Raw genomic sequence first — 13284 nt, 5'->3', positions numbered from 1 at the left:
CAGGCAATTTAGATCTGCACAGTCACAAATTCCACTCTGATCTGTCAGGAGGATCAGCTGTGCCAATAAGAGACATGCTTCACTGACATAACGTGATGCATATGAAATGCAAGCAGGCAGCTATGTTGTGGCTCAAGAGACAATCAGTACCTCAATTTGAGGTACTGCAGCGTTTGTCAGTTTTGAGATGGCTTCATTTTTCAGACCCAGGGGTTACTGCCTGAAACTATTTTTCAAAAACAGTATGTGTGTGAACAGAAGTTTTTTGTTTGAACACAGATAATCTTGTGTGTGTGATTCCAGTGTGACACACGCATGTTTACTTCAACGGAGAAGAATCCTCTTGTTCCTCTTGAATAAAACCTCTTTTTGGTTCTTCTTCTCTCCCTTCTCCTGCAGGTGCCTACCCTCGACTTTCTCTAAGCTTCAAGCTGAAGCGAAACATCGGATACTTCATCCTGCAGACGTACATGCCCTCCATACTCATCACCATCTTATCCTGGGTGTCGTTCTGGATAAATTATGACGCCTCAGCTGCCAGAGTTGCATTAGGTATGATGTGTCTGTGCTGTAGATTGACCTCAGCTCTGGAGGTTTCGCCTTCAGTCTGATGTCTTTGATGATTCACAGTCTTGGTCTGCAGGCTTTTGAACGATGACCACCTTTTCAGAGTGGAGACTTGGCAGTTCCAAGCTGCACTTTGAGGGTCGGATTCACTATGAATGGATTGTGTTTACTAATAGTTCCAAAAATTGGGCATCCTTTGCTCCTGTGTCTACTCCTTCTCAATGTGGAGAAAAGCCGTCTTCACCTTTACTCTGCATCAAGCTTCACTCTCATGTCCACAAAAAGAAGATGAGCTAGGAGGGGAGGGGGAACTTTTTTTTTTCATGCCAGACTTGAAGAATATAAAATAACTGTTGGCATTTAAACAAAGCTTCCTTCTCCAAATAGAGCCGGCAAGGGCACTTAAAAAAAGAGAAAAGAAAAAACATCTGCTGACAGCCCCAGACTGATTTAACCACTGGTAACATTAAAAGTAATATTTACAGACACACATATAATGTATTTTTAAAGTGTTTCCTGATCACTGGAAAGTGTGCATGTGACATCTCTTTCCTGTGACTTCACTGATAAACCACCTGGCCTCAACAGATGGTTTTGGCTCCACTCTACTGTAACTGTGTGGCTGTTAGTGCCGGTGTTTGTGAATTAAATGCTTTTTTTCCCCCAATGATGCTTTTTTTGCATAGAAAAGGGGACAGTTTTTTTCCACAATTGACTGACTAATGGCTCATCTAACTATGTGCAACAAGTACCGGTGCACATAGACGATTGTAGCTCTGCAGCACAATTCAGGGTGCGTTTCACCAGGTGTTATTTTGAATTAGACAATGTCTATTGGATTCATTTGCACAAGTTTATCGGGAACAAAAGCAGCACAGTCCTTTGGTGAATATGGTCCTGAGTGTAGTGGCTGGGAAACTACTGTAAGACAAAGCTTTGTTTTTACCCTTGTGTTTGTAGACGTTCATAAACTTAATAGAATTAGAGGTACCTTTAACAAGAAACAGCAATAAGAGGCTGGATTTGAAAGTGCTAATCAGAGAAGGCGGCCTTGCCATAGCTCATGAAAGATTGTGCTAATATGTGCAATAAGTGCCCAGGTAAAGTTTGCACATGGACGTAGACAGGTAAGTACCAAGTCAGCAGCACATTTTTTTTTCCTTTTTAAAGGGTTTTTCACTTATTGATTGCTGCAGGGGTGTAAGGACAATATCTACAAGTACAACAAAAAGCATCCAAAAGATGTAACCTAGTGGTTATATTGCTCGCCCATGTACGTATAGGCTATAGTCCTCACCACAGCAGCCTTGGCCCTTTGCTGCATGTCATCCCCTGCTAGATCCCCCCAACATTTCCTGTCTCTCTTCAGTTGTATCTAATGAAGGCAAAATGGAAGATAAAATAACTTTAAAAAATATATAAAATTTAGAGATTCAGCCTCTTTTGTTATCTGAAAATTAAGATGTTATAAAACAGCATTTGTTTGACCTAATTCAAAAACGCCCCAAAACATTATTTTGAAATGTGAACCTTGGTGTGGTATCAGCACAAGTATGAAAAACAAAACCATCCAGCAGAGGACATGGAGGAAAATATCAGGGATGCAACATCACACTCAAATACCAAGCTCAATTTATCAATATCAAATGCATGCAGAGCTTCCAACACATACATCACATTCAAATGAACTGTTATGATGGCTGTACATTCCTCTCTGTCTGTTTTGGACTGGTGCTGCTCTGTGGTGCAACAGGAGACTGAACTGGGATGACTCAGTCTTTCCACAAATATGAGGCTCAGTTCATCACTGGAAAACACCCCGACATCCCTTACTGCGTTGATCTCTAATACTATAAAATATTTCCTGAATTTTAAAAAATCCTGCCACATTAGGGAAAAAGTTCTGAGGTTTTTGTTCAGGCAATGCAAGTTTACATCTGCTGAAACAACTTTTTTAATTCTGTTTTTGTTTAAAATTTCCAGAATTTAACTTCAAATCGAGAAGTGAAGTTGTTTATGGGGAACATTGAGAAACGGCATAAGATGATCTAAGTGCTTTATCGATATAATCATGTCGAAAGGGACACAAATATGGGGCTTTAAGTGGATTTTGTAATCTTGATAAAGTTATAACAAAAGCTATAATGTCAAACAGTAAACTCTACAGAGCTGCACTGAAAACATTTCTGGGATTTGTTGAGTAACGCTCTCCTGTGAGCTCAGAGAGACTTGAGATTCTTGCTCCTGCCTTTGTTCTGCAGGAATCAATGCCATACACCCACAGTGCTCCTGACACCCACACACATACAGTACTGTACAGTGCAACGTTTTCGGTTTAATTATGTAAGCCTGAGTCGACAGAAATAGACACACACAGTCCAGGTTGGTGAGAAATCCAGGAGACACGAAAACAGCACAGACACATTTGTTGTTGATGGTGCACATTATCAAGAGAATTACTACACTGCTGTTTGTTGTGTATTTGCTGACTCTGTTTACTCGTTGTATGCTTCATGAGCTGTAGACCATAAAGTGGAACATTTTCTGCTTAGCCAAGGAGATTAAAAACCTGAAAAGAGGAGGCATGGACGAAGGCTTTTACTTGTTTGTGACCTTTCTTTAAATGTTGTCACACAGTTTTTATGGAAATGTTTATAATAGCACCAGAGGGGAATGACCTTGGTAGAAAAGACGGCTCTCTGTTAATAGGTTAACATCATCTCATATCTTATGAGTATGATATCAGCCCATCAGCAAATTGATTTTTAATTGCAGCTAGAATGAAGAAACTATTTTTTAAGCCTAGAGGTATGGACTGCAAACAGATTTATTGAATAAGAGATATCTCATTTGACTTCCTCCAGAAACAACAAGTGGTTTCACTAGCTGGTTCGTGGATATTTTAAATGAACAAAGAAGATGCATTTGTCCAAATCAACCATGTGAAGTATAAACTGTGGAGAGAAAATGTAACCTTTGTTGGGTTTGCAGACAGACTTAAAGTGAAATGAATAAAATAAAATGATTGGAGCCTTTTTCAGTGTTTGAGTGGTCCTGACATTGTCACACTTTTAACCAGCTAATTATTTTAATCATTCGTTATGACTTTTCCAAATAGAGATACATCTGTAAAAAATATGAGAAATGTTGCATTTTGAAGAAATAGAGCTCAACAGTGTGATCCAGGAATAAAAATCCCATTCTTTTTCTTCATAGCGTATTTGATTATTAGCCATAATGTCATAACCATCCAAGGCAGACTAACCAGGATGCTACCTGAGTGTGAAACAATTGTTTATGCTCCAGTTGAGGACACAAGTTTGTATGAAATCAATTTATCTGAAATTTTAGGGAAAAGAACTACAATACCCACAATCCTAGAGTATCGCAGCGACGTCTCTGATTGGTGAAACATTCTGTTACCATGGAAATGTTTACTGCCCCCGCAAACTTCAGCTGTCGGCTGCTACAGAAGTTCAAGGAAGTTCAACACACTATTTTACGCAAACAACAATATAATACAACATTATTATCAACATATGATAAATATACATGTAAAAAGGTCTGTGTACGTTCTTTTTACGTGCTGAACTTTGTTTGTTTGGTCTTTTTGAGAATGCAATGGATTGTGGGATGTGTATTTCCTTCACTACCAGATAATAAAATTGTGAACACAGTCTTGTACCTTTTCCTTTTTACCGTTTTACTCCATGTAGTGTGTTTTAGAAACTGTGCACCCAGTTTTTGTTTTCAATTTGCAACACAATGATTAATTTTCAACTTGCTTTATTTTTCCAGGGATCACCACTGTCCTGACCATGACAACCATCAACACTCATTTGAGAGAGACTCTACCGAAGATCCCCTACGTCAAAGCCATCGACATGTACCTGATGGGCTGCTTCGTGTTCGTCTTCCTGGCTCTGCTGGAGTACGCCTTCGTCAACTACATCTTCTTTGGACGAGGTCCTCAGATGCAGAAGAAACTGGCTGAGAAGGCACTGAAGGCCAACAACGAGCGGGAAAAGTTTGATAGACCCAAGGTGAGGAATTTTTTAGTTCATTAGGTTGGTTTAAAGGAGCAGTCTGAAGGATTCAGTTTGAATCAGCAGTTTTTTCTCCTTAGATTCAAAAGAGAACTTTCTATAGATATGAGATAAACCCCAAAGGTCAAAAGACATTTTTTTTCCCATTCTTAGCAACTAAAAATGTCAGACTCTGTGAACAATACTCTCTCATAAATACCGCTCTCCATATGCTGAGAGATCCCACAGTTAAAAATGTTTGGACCTTCAAGAGGTTAATTATTTGAACTAACCATAGTAAGGAAAATCTGCTTTGTATAAAATATTCAGATTGAAAATGTTAAATGTTATAATCTCTGACTGTTTATAAAAATTTGAGATTGAAGCATTGGCAACTGGCCTGCTTTTTTATTATGTGACCAGGTGGTAGCAGGTACAAAGGGATTGGGCCTAGGACAGAACTTTGGGGAACTCCACAAACCATGGATGAATTTGAGGAAGTGTAATTGTTAACTGTAACAGAAAATGTCCTATCAGCCAGGTACAGTAAGAGGAGAAAATTTTGGCATTTTAGCTGACGCCATATTTTCCTTTGTGGAGGGGGGCGGGGACAAATTTGGACAAGAGGGTGAATACTCATTGCTCAGCCCTTACATTAGTGGACAAGTCAGGATTACTACTTGTCATTCATAGGTAGCTGTATACTCTTCTTTAATACCTATTTTAAACATTGAACTGGATGATAATTAAAAGAAATATCAAGCTGTTTTAGGAAGATTTGAAAATGCAGTTGAGACCATAAACTTATTAAGACAATGTTTACAGAGGTGATAAATCAACTTAGAAGAACAGTTTGTTTTTCACAGACATCTGTTGTCATTATTTACACAGGGTCTATTTTCTTCTATCATCATGCTCAGGGTAGGACGCTCAAATTATATGTGTTATATCTGCTTTGTTCCATGTTGTAAGTCATATATATTAAGGACATTTGCAAAGTGGAATCAGCACAGAGTGATCAACAATTAAAAAAAATGTGATCAGTGAAAATCTGGCCATATTTAAGTTTAACCATATCAATAAACCAGTTAGCTCAAACTGCAGCTAACATTACATTCAACCATAGCCACTTATTGCCTTGTATAACTGTTAGCTAGGAAGTGACAGATGTCTTATATTACTGTAGCTGTGTTACATGATTCTAAAGGAGTCACTTCTTTGCCAAAGTATTATTAGCTATAAATAGTTAATGCTATCGATTTCTGTTGCCAAAAGGTAGCTAGTGGGTTATCAAATGTTGTGTTTTGCTGGATGTGTATCATCAATTATCCTTTCATTTCCTGATTAACCATATAAAACTGAAAATGGTTTCCCAGCAGTATCATTGAACCAACATTTGAGCAGCCCTGAGCATGATGACAAAGGAAAACGGCTTCTGTGTGAATACTGACCATTACATTAAAGAATTTCCCAGTCTTCATGTCTGCGTCGTGTCATACCTCAGGGAGACATCCGGCCCTCGTTTCCGACAAGGAGTCTCCCACTGTGAGGTGCATGTGTGAAAAACAAGAAATTCTCTAGAAATATTCAGGAGGACTGCCCCTGAAAACAGCTTTTGACTCCTTTTTTTTTTAGCAACAAGTGGAATCGCCCCCTGCTGGCCATTAGATGAAATGCATGTTTAATGGTTCTATTGCACTGGCTTTGTTTTTTAAACTAAGAGTCCATATCCATCTCCTATTTACAGTCTATGATTCAGAGGATATTACTTCAACCTTTATATAGCAAACATGAAGATCATGTGACCAAAGCTCAAACGAATACTTTGTTTTTGTTTCTCCCTGCTAGTCCTTTCAGGAAGGAGGCAATTGCAAGTCCTCGTCTCTTAAAATGTCCAATCAGGTACAAGGGCGTCGTCACTCACGACGGGTGAGTGTCTGTCACTGCCTGCTGTGTCACATCTGCGAAACCTCCGCTTAAACTCTCCTGCTCCTGCTCCAAAGTTTAAACGCCTCATTTAACAACTGATGATGTTTAATCACTGAGTCTAAGCCCACCATTTCTACCATGACCATCATATATAAGAGTATTTCTCTCAACAGTCCTCCTCCGTCTGTGGTGTTTTCATTGTTTTGATGTGTTTTTGTAGCCCTGCATCATATCCTGTAATGCAGGAGCAAACAAACCACCCCATAATTAAGAGTTTTATCTTTGTTTTGTCTTCATCAAACTTGCATGAAATACCTACTTATAATTTGCCTCATGGAGTAATTATATCTACTCTCTATTCTTTTCCAAACAAAAGCACACAGAACAAGGACTACAGGGACTCTCTCCAGTAAGTCGATAACACAAACACTGACACATAATTATAACGTTAAGCTTTTTTAATCTAGAGTCACATTATTTCCCTGATGTGTTTAGAGGGGGAATTCTGCACTTTTATAAATGAGCCCCCTTTTTTGACATGTTTTGTTGGTGAAATGAAAATTGATGTGTTCTGATTGTGATCGTGGTTGTTGTAGTATTTGATTACAGCAAATAAACCCCACAGAAATCCACCTCAGGCATTTCAGGCTTCCAGACATCAGTCATTTAACCTTGCACAACAAGGGAGTTGCTAATATAACCCTGAACTTATTGGTTAGTTTGTGTTAATTTGTTTTCCTGAATAACTATTTGTGACACCATAGTCACACAATGAAAAGAAAAAAAACATCTAAAAGATGGAGGCATCATAGGACCAGCAACTCCTGTGTTCTGCAAGGTTAAATGAAAGTTTTTTTCCAGTGGAGTCTGTTGTCTTTGAAGACCTTGATGTAGCAGCTCGTTCTGGTCTAAGAGAAAACGATCATTTCCCTAGAGGAGCTCTTTTTGTGAAGGTATTGTTTCTGTAATGTTACCAGACAATTAAAACAACAATCACAATATATAAGTGGACGTTTTCAAGTAATTTAACCGGGCAGAACACAGGAGTCGCTGCTCTTCTGCTGCCTCGATCTGTTAGTCTGTTTCATTTTTGGCATTGTGTGACTGTGATGTTTAAACAGTTATTACAGATACACTAACACTAAACAATAACAAACAAACAAACGAGTAAGGTCCGTGGCATACAAGCTACTCCCTTGTCCTGTGAGGTCAGATTTATGTTTTTATCAGTTGAGTCTGGTGGCTTTAAAGATAGTGAGTTTCTGGTTCAAAAAAGGATCTTACTCTAACAAAGAGAAACTGAAGAGATCCTTTCTTTTATGTTAATATCTGTTAGGATTGTTTTCTACATTAATTGTGTATTTGATTGGGCTTGTTTGCCAGTTCAATCAATCTACTGAAGCAAAAAAAAGGGCTCCAGGTTATTAAATACAAAACTTCGCCTTTGGTTTCTACAAACTAACAGGTTTGAGGTTTGAGGTGGATCTCCACATGTTCTTATTATAATTTTACATGATGGAGTTAGAGCCATGTCTTTAAATTGGTTGACAGTGAAGTTTACGGCGTGAATACATATTACCTTGTCACCTTCTCTCGTTCTTTGTAATCACACTGTTGTTTATCTGTGTACATATTGGCCTCCATTTTTGCCACATAGGTCCGCATGATTTATATGTTTTTGTGTGGGCAGCAGAAGCTGTCACGAGTAGAAGAGCCATCCTGTTCAACCTTGAGCTGATTTGTGAGCACTGATTTAACTTTGGGACAGGAAACCAGGTAGTGAAGGATGCTCTCTGTTTCCCTGGCTGTAATCTGTCAGACTGTTGGGAAAAGGCGGCCCGAGCCCCCGACACACGCTGCACATGTGTCATCAGTCACTGAAGCCCCCAGCTCACAGCGCATTTTTTAACACCACTTCTGTCTGTTGTGCCTAGGTCGACACCCCGGGGAACATTTTGCTGACAACCTTGGAGATACACAACGAGGTGGGAGAGAACGAGATCACCACCACCGTGACCGAGACCCACAACTCCTCCTCCTCCACCCTGTACGACAACTCGGGGGTCCTGTACAGGAAGCCGAGCAAGCAGGGCGAGTCAGCACGCTCCAGCGTGGACAGGAATGCATTTCCAAGGAAATCACGACTGCGGAGACGATCCTCACAGCTGAAAATCAAAATCCCAGACCTCACTGATGTGAATGCCATCGACAGATGGTCACGGATTATATTCCCCTTCTCCTTCTCCCTCTTCAACGTAATCTACTGGCTTTACTACGTCAATTAATACACGGATGATGATGTTTGTTAAACCCATTTCTGTCCTCTTCTTGTTTTTGCATGAAAGGACGCTTCTTTATTCTCTAAGGATCATCCTTAGGAACTTTTTTAAATCACACGAGTGAGGACTGATCACAGATGTGTCACTCAGACTGTGTGCATCTTTGTATGTACAGAAACAAGGAACATTGATTTTACAAAGACTTCAATGTACTTTAAAAGACTGACTGAAGTCCCATGAAGACAAGGGGCACCACATCGAAAGAAAGAGGCACAGACTCTGTTTTAAATTAGTACAACTGGAACCCATATGTCACTGGTCAATACAAAATAACTTATTGCTAATTACAAAACTGCTGTCAAAGATGAATACCATTTTTACATCTCTAATAGTCTGTATGCACATTAGAGCTCGGCCGATATAGGTTTGAGGAGAAAAAGACGGAAACAAGTGGAACAATGTACCAAATGTGAATATAGAAGCTGATTTAGTGGATTTTTGAGCATACCTATAGATTGTGCACTAATTCAGTACCAATATGCCTATGCAAAGGAACTCAAGATGGCTGCTTCATTTTTCAAATAACTTTATTATACTGTATGTAGCGTCCTTAAAATACAGTTCTAGTGCGAACCAACTTAGGGCTCAGCAGAGACGCTCTGCAACATGTGCTGCAGACAATGCTAAAAGTATGGTTAACAATGGTTTCTTCTCTGCAGGACAAATTCATAGTAACGTTATTTCTAAAACACCCCAATTGTTTTCTGCACTATGGATCTAAATCACAAAAGGATGCCATGGTAAACCTGTGCATATGCAACAAAAAGACTGTCTAATTCAATAAGCCCTGTGAGGATTAGCTGCTCCCCACACTGAGCTGTAGAGCAAATAGCATCTCTGTGCTCTGGTGCTGTTTGGGCGTATTTAATTGACTCATGATACAGACATTTGGGGCAGAATTGGCCATTTTCAAGCAAAAGAGGCTCATTGGATAAAACATTGAATTTCACTCTAGGAACCACACGGTGCCAGATCCCACAAGGAATACAGAATTTCAAATACATGGGTCATTAGAATAAAGTCTGTCTCTGTGAATATTACTTTACAGTATTGTTAATCAAACATCAGGGATTAAATCAGGTCGTGACTCAACCCAGTAAATATGCACACAACTGTGTCCGTTTGTGTGGAGACGTCCTGGGTCGTGATGGCAGGACGGGTGCAGGAGTGGGTTTTTGTTATCCGCACAAGCTGCTCTGTGCGGGCTGTTAAAAAAAGGAGCTTTGTTATAAAGTGTGAAAGTTGTTTTACAACTGTAAAGTGTACTGCACTGCACAATAAACCTGAGAGAATGCACCCCGATCGGGTTCATCTATCTACATGTGGACAGAATTGAGCTCCATCAGATTGAGAGCTCACAGCTCAGCTCTGCACAGCAGAGAGAGGAGACACTGATGGCTCTAATCCACAATAAGACGCAAAACAGGAGCAACAAAAAAAACTTACCGGGAAGGTTTGCTCTTAAATATCATTTTCGCAGTATGCTTTTGTAAATTGGATCTTAAGACGGAGCAGATAGCAGAGCAGCTATTGGCAGGCACAATCCATTCTTCGTGAATTTCCTTTTTTTGCTTTTATAAGTTTTTATCATGGCACATATCAGAAAACATATACTCCCATAGTGATATAAAGTCGAATATCTGGCTAAATATATCAGCAAACCAATATATTGGCCGGGCTCTAATGCACATTAAATAATTTAGAAAAATGTGGTCATACATTTTTCGATAAAATTATAAATGAAGAACAAGTTGAAGCCTTTGGGAAATCCACACATTCCATTTTGTTAGTCAGTTGAATGAAAGTAGCCATCACCCTAAAATATGTAGCATTAGCAACCAGCAAGTTAGCTAAGCTTAGCGTAACAATTGAAATAGGGGAAAAGCACTAAGTGTATTTCCCTAATGCTTAAAGAATTCCTTTAATCTGCCTTGGAGATGACGCCACCAACTGTTCAGTGGTTGTGTTGAAGTAGACACTGTGATGTAACAGGAGATTTAACATTGTGTTTGTATATCAAAAACTTACTTCAATTGGCAGCCAAAGGTTTTATTATGAAGAAAGAGGCGGAAGGAATCAATACCAGCATTTTATACATTTGTCATCCTGTCACGGCCATCGATATATTTTCAGGAAACAAGCTTCTTTCTGCTGAGATTAAGATGAGAAGATTTATATCACTCAGTTATCTATCTTAGCATAAAGATCCGAAACAGCTAACATTGAAAATGATCACGCTAAGAGCATCTGTGTTGCTAAATATTGAAGATGTTTATCGCCTGGGTAAGATTTTGTGTGTGTAGGGATTTAACAAACAAGATTGTATGCTGTTTTATTGAAATTATGGGTACCTGAAGGTTACCTATGGACAGAGCCAGGCGTGCAGTCTTTGGTCTAATCTAAGCCTACTTCTATTATAAAGGTACAACCAGCTGGCAGTAGCTTTATGATTAACACTAGGACCACAGAATAAACTATTTTCAAGCCTCAAGTGTGGAATTTGAACTGTCACCATCTTAAAATTGTCTGGAGCCAGAAGTGACTGAAGGAATGGCGCTAATAAGGATAAGGGGTTAGTGAAAAGTTATGAGCTAACAAAAGGGCTATTTTGGCTAGCATGCTATATTCACAACTCACCGTAACTGGGATATATTTTTGGGAGGCTAAATTTGGAGAATGTCGAAACAGGTTTTTAACAAATTCTAACTTATCGGACAAAGGACAGCAGAGTGTCTTTTAGAACAACCGAACAGTAAACAACACAATTTTACACATTAGCGACTTGTTTATCAAAAGGTTAGCCGTGGAACATACAGTAAAGCTTTACTGAAGAACAATTGCGACACTTGTTAGAGACATGTTTGCCGGTGTAATAAATCAATTATGAAAAAGGTTAATTATCATACAAGCCTATAGATTCTGACAACTTGACTAGTCGCCCCCTGCTCGGAATTAGAAATGCCGGTTTAAGACACTTCTGTGTTGACTTCAGTTTCAAGACTCTGATGTGACGTCCACTTCTGTCTCAGTCAAAGGTTCAGAAAACAGTGTGATATCAATCTTTTTATCTCACTCTGAAGAAAGTTAACAAGTTAACATTTTCCCACATCAAATGATTTCTTTAACATTTATAACCAGACAAATGTTATTGTTTTTCTGTAAAGGAATGTAACATTTCAAAAAATGAATTGACAACATGTCATTTTTAACAGGGAACATGTCAAGTTTACACTCTTCCACTCTTTTTCATTGTGCTTTCAGGCTGCTGCCACGTGTTTTTGATTTTGTGAAACACATACTCACACAGCATAAATCATATGGCCTTCTTTCTTTCAGACTGCATGTGGACTCAGTGTAGTTATCTTGTGTCATATTTTAACCTTCACATTTATATTTCTTGATGAATTTTCATGTACATACTGTTTAACCCTGCTCATTTTCTTTCATACTCATTAATTACATGGCTTTGTTGTCAACAGTGTTTTCTCAGTGATTTCTGGCCTCGCTGTTCTGTTAGTCTTTATACATCGCTATCATTTCCTATTTATGTTGTAATTATAAAACACAATATCACAGCTCGTGATTATTTCCATTCTTTACAGAGGAAGCAAGTTTATCATGTAACATGTAACAAGGAAGGAGGGATTTGGTGAGTATGGTGCATCTCCAAAACAGCAACCGTTGGCATGCACAGCTCTCAACGCACCATCTGCAGCGCTCGATGGAGCAGCGTAGGAGTGACACCACCTGTCAGAGTCTATTCAGCTCTGTGACGCCCTGACAGAGCCCAACATCCCATAACAAATCACAGAAAAACTTGCAACTAATGAGCCAGCTTTATCATTTTTAATGCACTAAAATGTCTTCCTTTTTAGAGCTACTTCCAGCGAGATATCGTGATTTGCAGCATATTTTTTCAAAAAGGCCTGTTTTTACAGCAGAACTTATCATGTTTACAGCATTTGGTCTGATTAGTTATTGTCCTCTTTGGCTCAAACTGCAGAGGGGTGACTTTCTTTTGTAACGCATCTGTTTTGATTTTATGAAGGAAACAAGTTATGCATAGTTTGTATGTGGCTGACTTGATTGACAGGCGGGAGAGATGTAAAAGTTTGTCGAGGCTTAAAACCCGCCTCAGCTCCAGCTTGTAGTTTGTTGTTTGGTTACAAAAAGTTAGGGTGTGATAGCATTTCCAGCATGTACCAAACACTGACAGGCTTCCAATCCCCTAGCAGTAACCAATGGGTGACATCACTCATGCTTCATCCACTATTACTACAGTCCATGTTAATGGCTCCCCATCACAGACAACATGCATTTAATGACAAGCACATAAGTAGTGTTGAAACCAAAGACAAACTGACAAGGTACAGTAATATTACTAGATTTTGCATTAACATGACTCTGCTAGCATCTAGATTTAT

General features: G+C 39.1%; 1 protein-coding gene across 2 annotated transcripts in view; it reads left to right on the top strand.

Annotated features, from left to right (window-relative positions):
- gabrb3 (gamma-aminobutyric acid type A receptor subunit beta3) overlaps positions 1-12454 on the top strand; it is a 63443-nt gene extending 50989 nt beyond the window's left edge. Inside the window, exons 8-12 of one of the 2 annotated variants that reach the window (XM_065956120.1) lie at positions 400-552; positions 4366-4610; positions 6441-6521; positions 6898-6930; positions 8456-12454. In XM_065956120.1, the coding sequence (XP_065812192.1) occupies positions 400-552; positions 4366-4610; positions 6441-6521; positions 6898-6930; positions 8456-8806 (863 nt within the window). In that variant the 3' untranslated portion in view covers positions 8807-12454. The remainder of the gene's footprint in view (positions 1-399; positions 553-4365; positions 4611-6440; positions 6522-6897; positions 6931-8455) is intronic. The other variant, XM_065956121.1, reaches the window with a different exon arrangement.
- Positions 12455-13284: the final 830 nt, after the last annotated feature.

This window comes from Labrus bergylta, chromosome 6 (genome assembly GCF_963930695.1).
Source record: "Labrus bergylta chromosome 6, fLabBer1.1, whole genome shotgun sequence".
NCBI lineage: Eukaryota > Metazoa > Chordata > Actinopteri > Labriformes > Labridae > Labrus > Labrus bergylta.
This window is presented reverse-complemented; position numbering and strand designations above follow the sequence as displayed.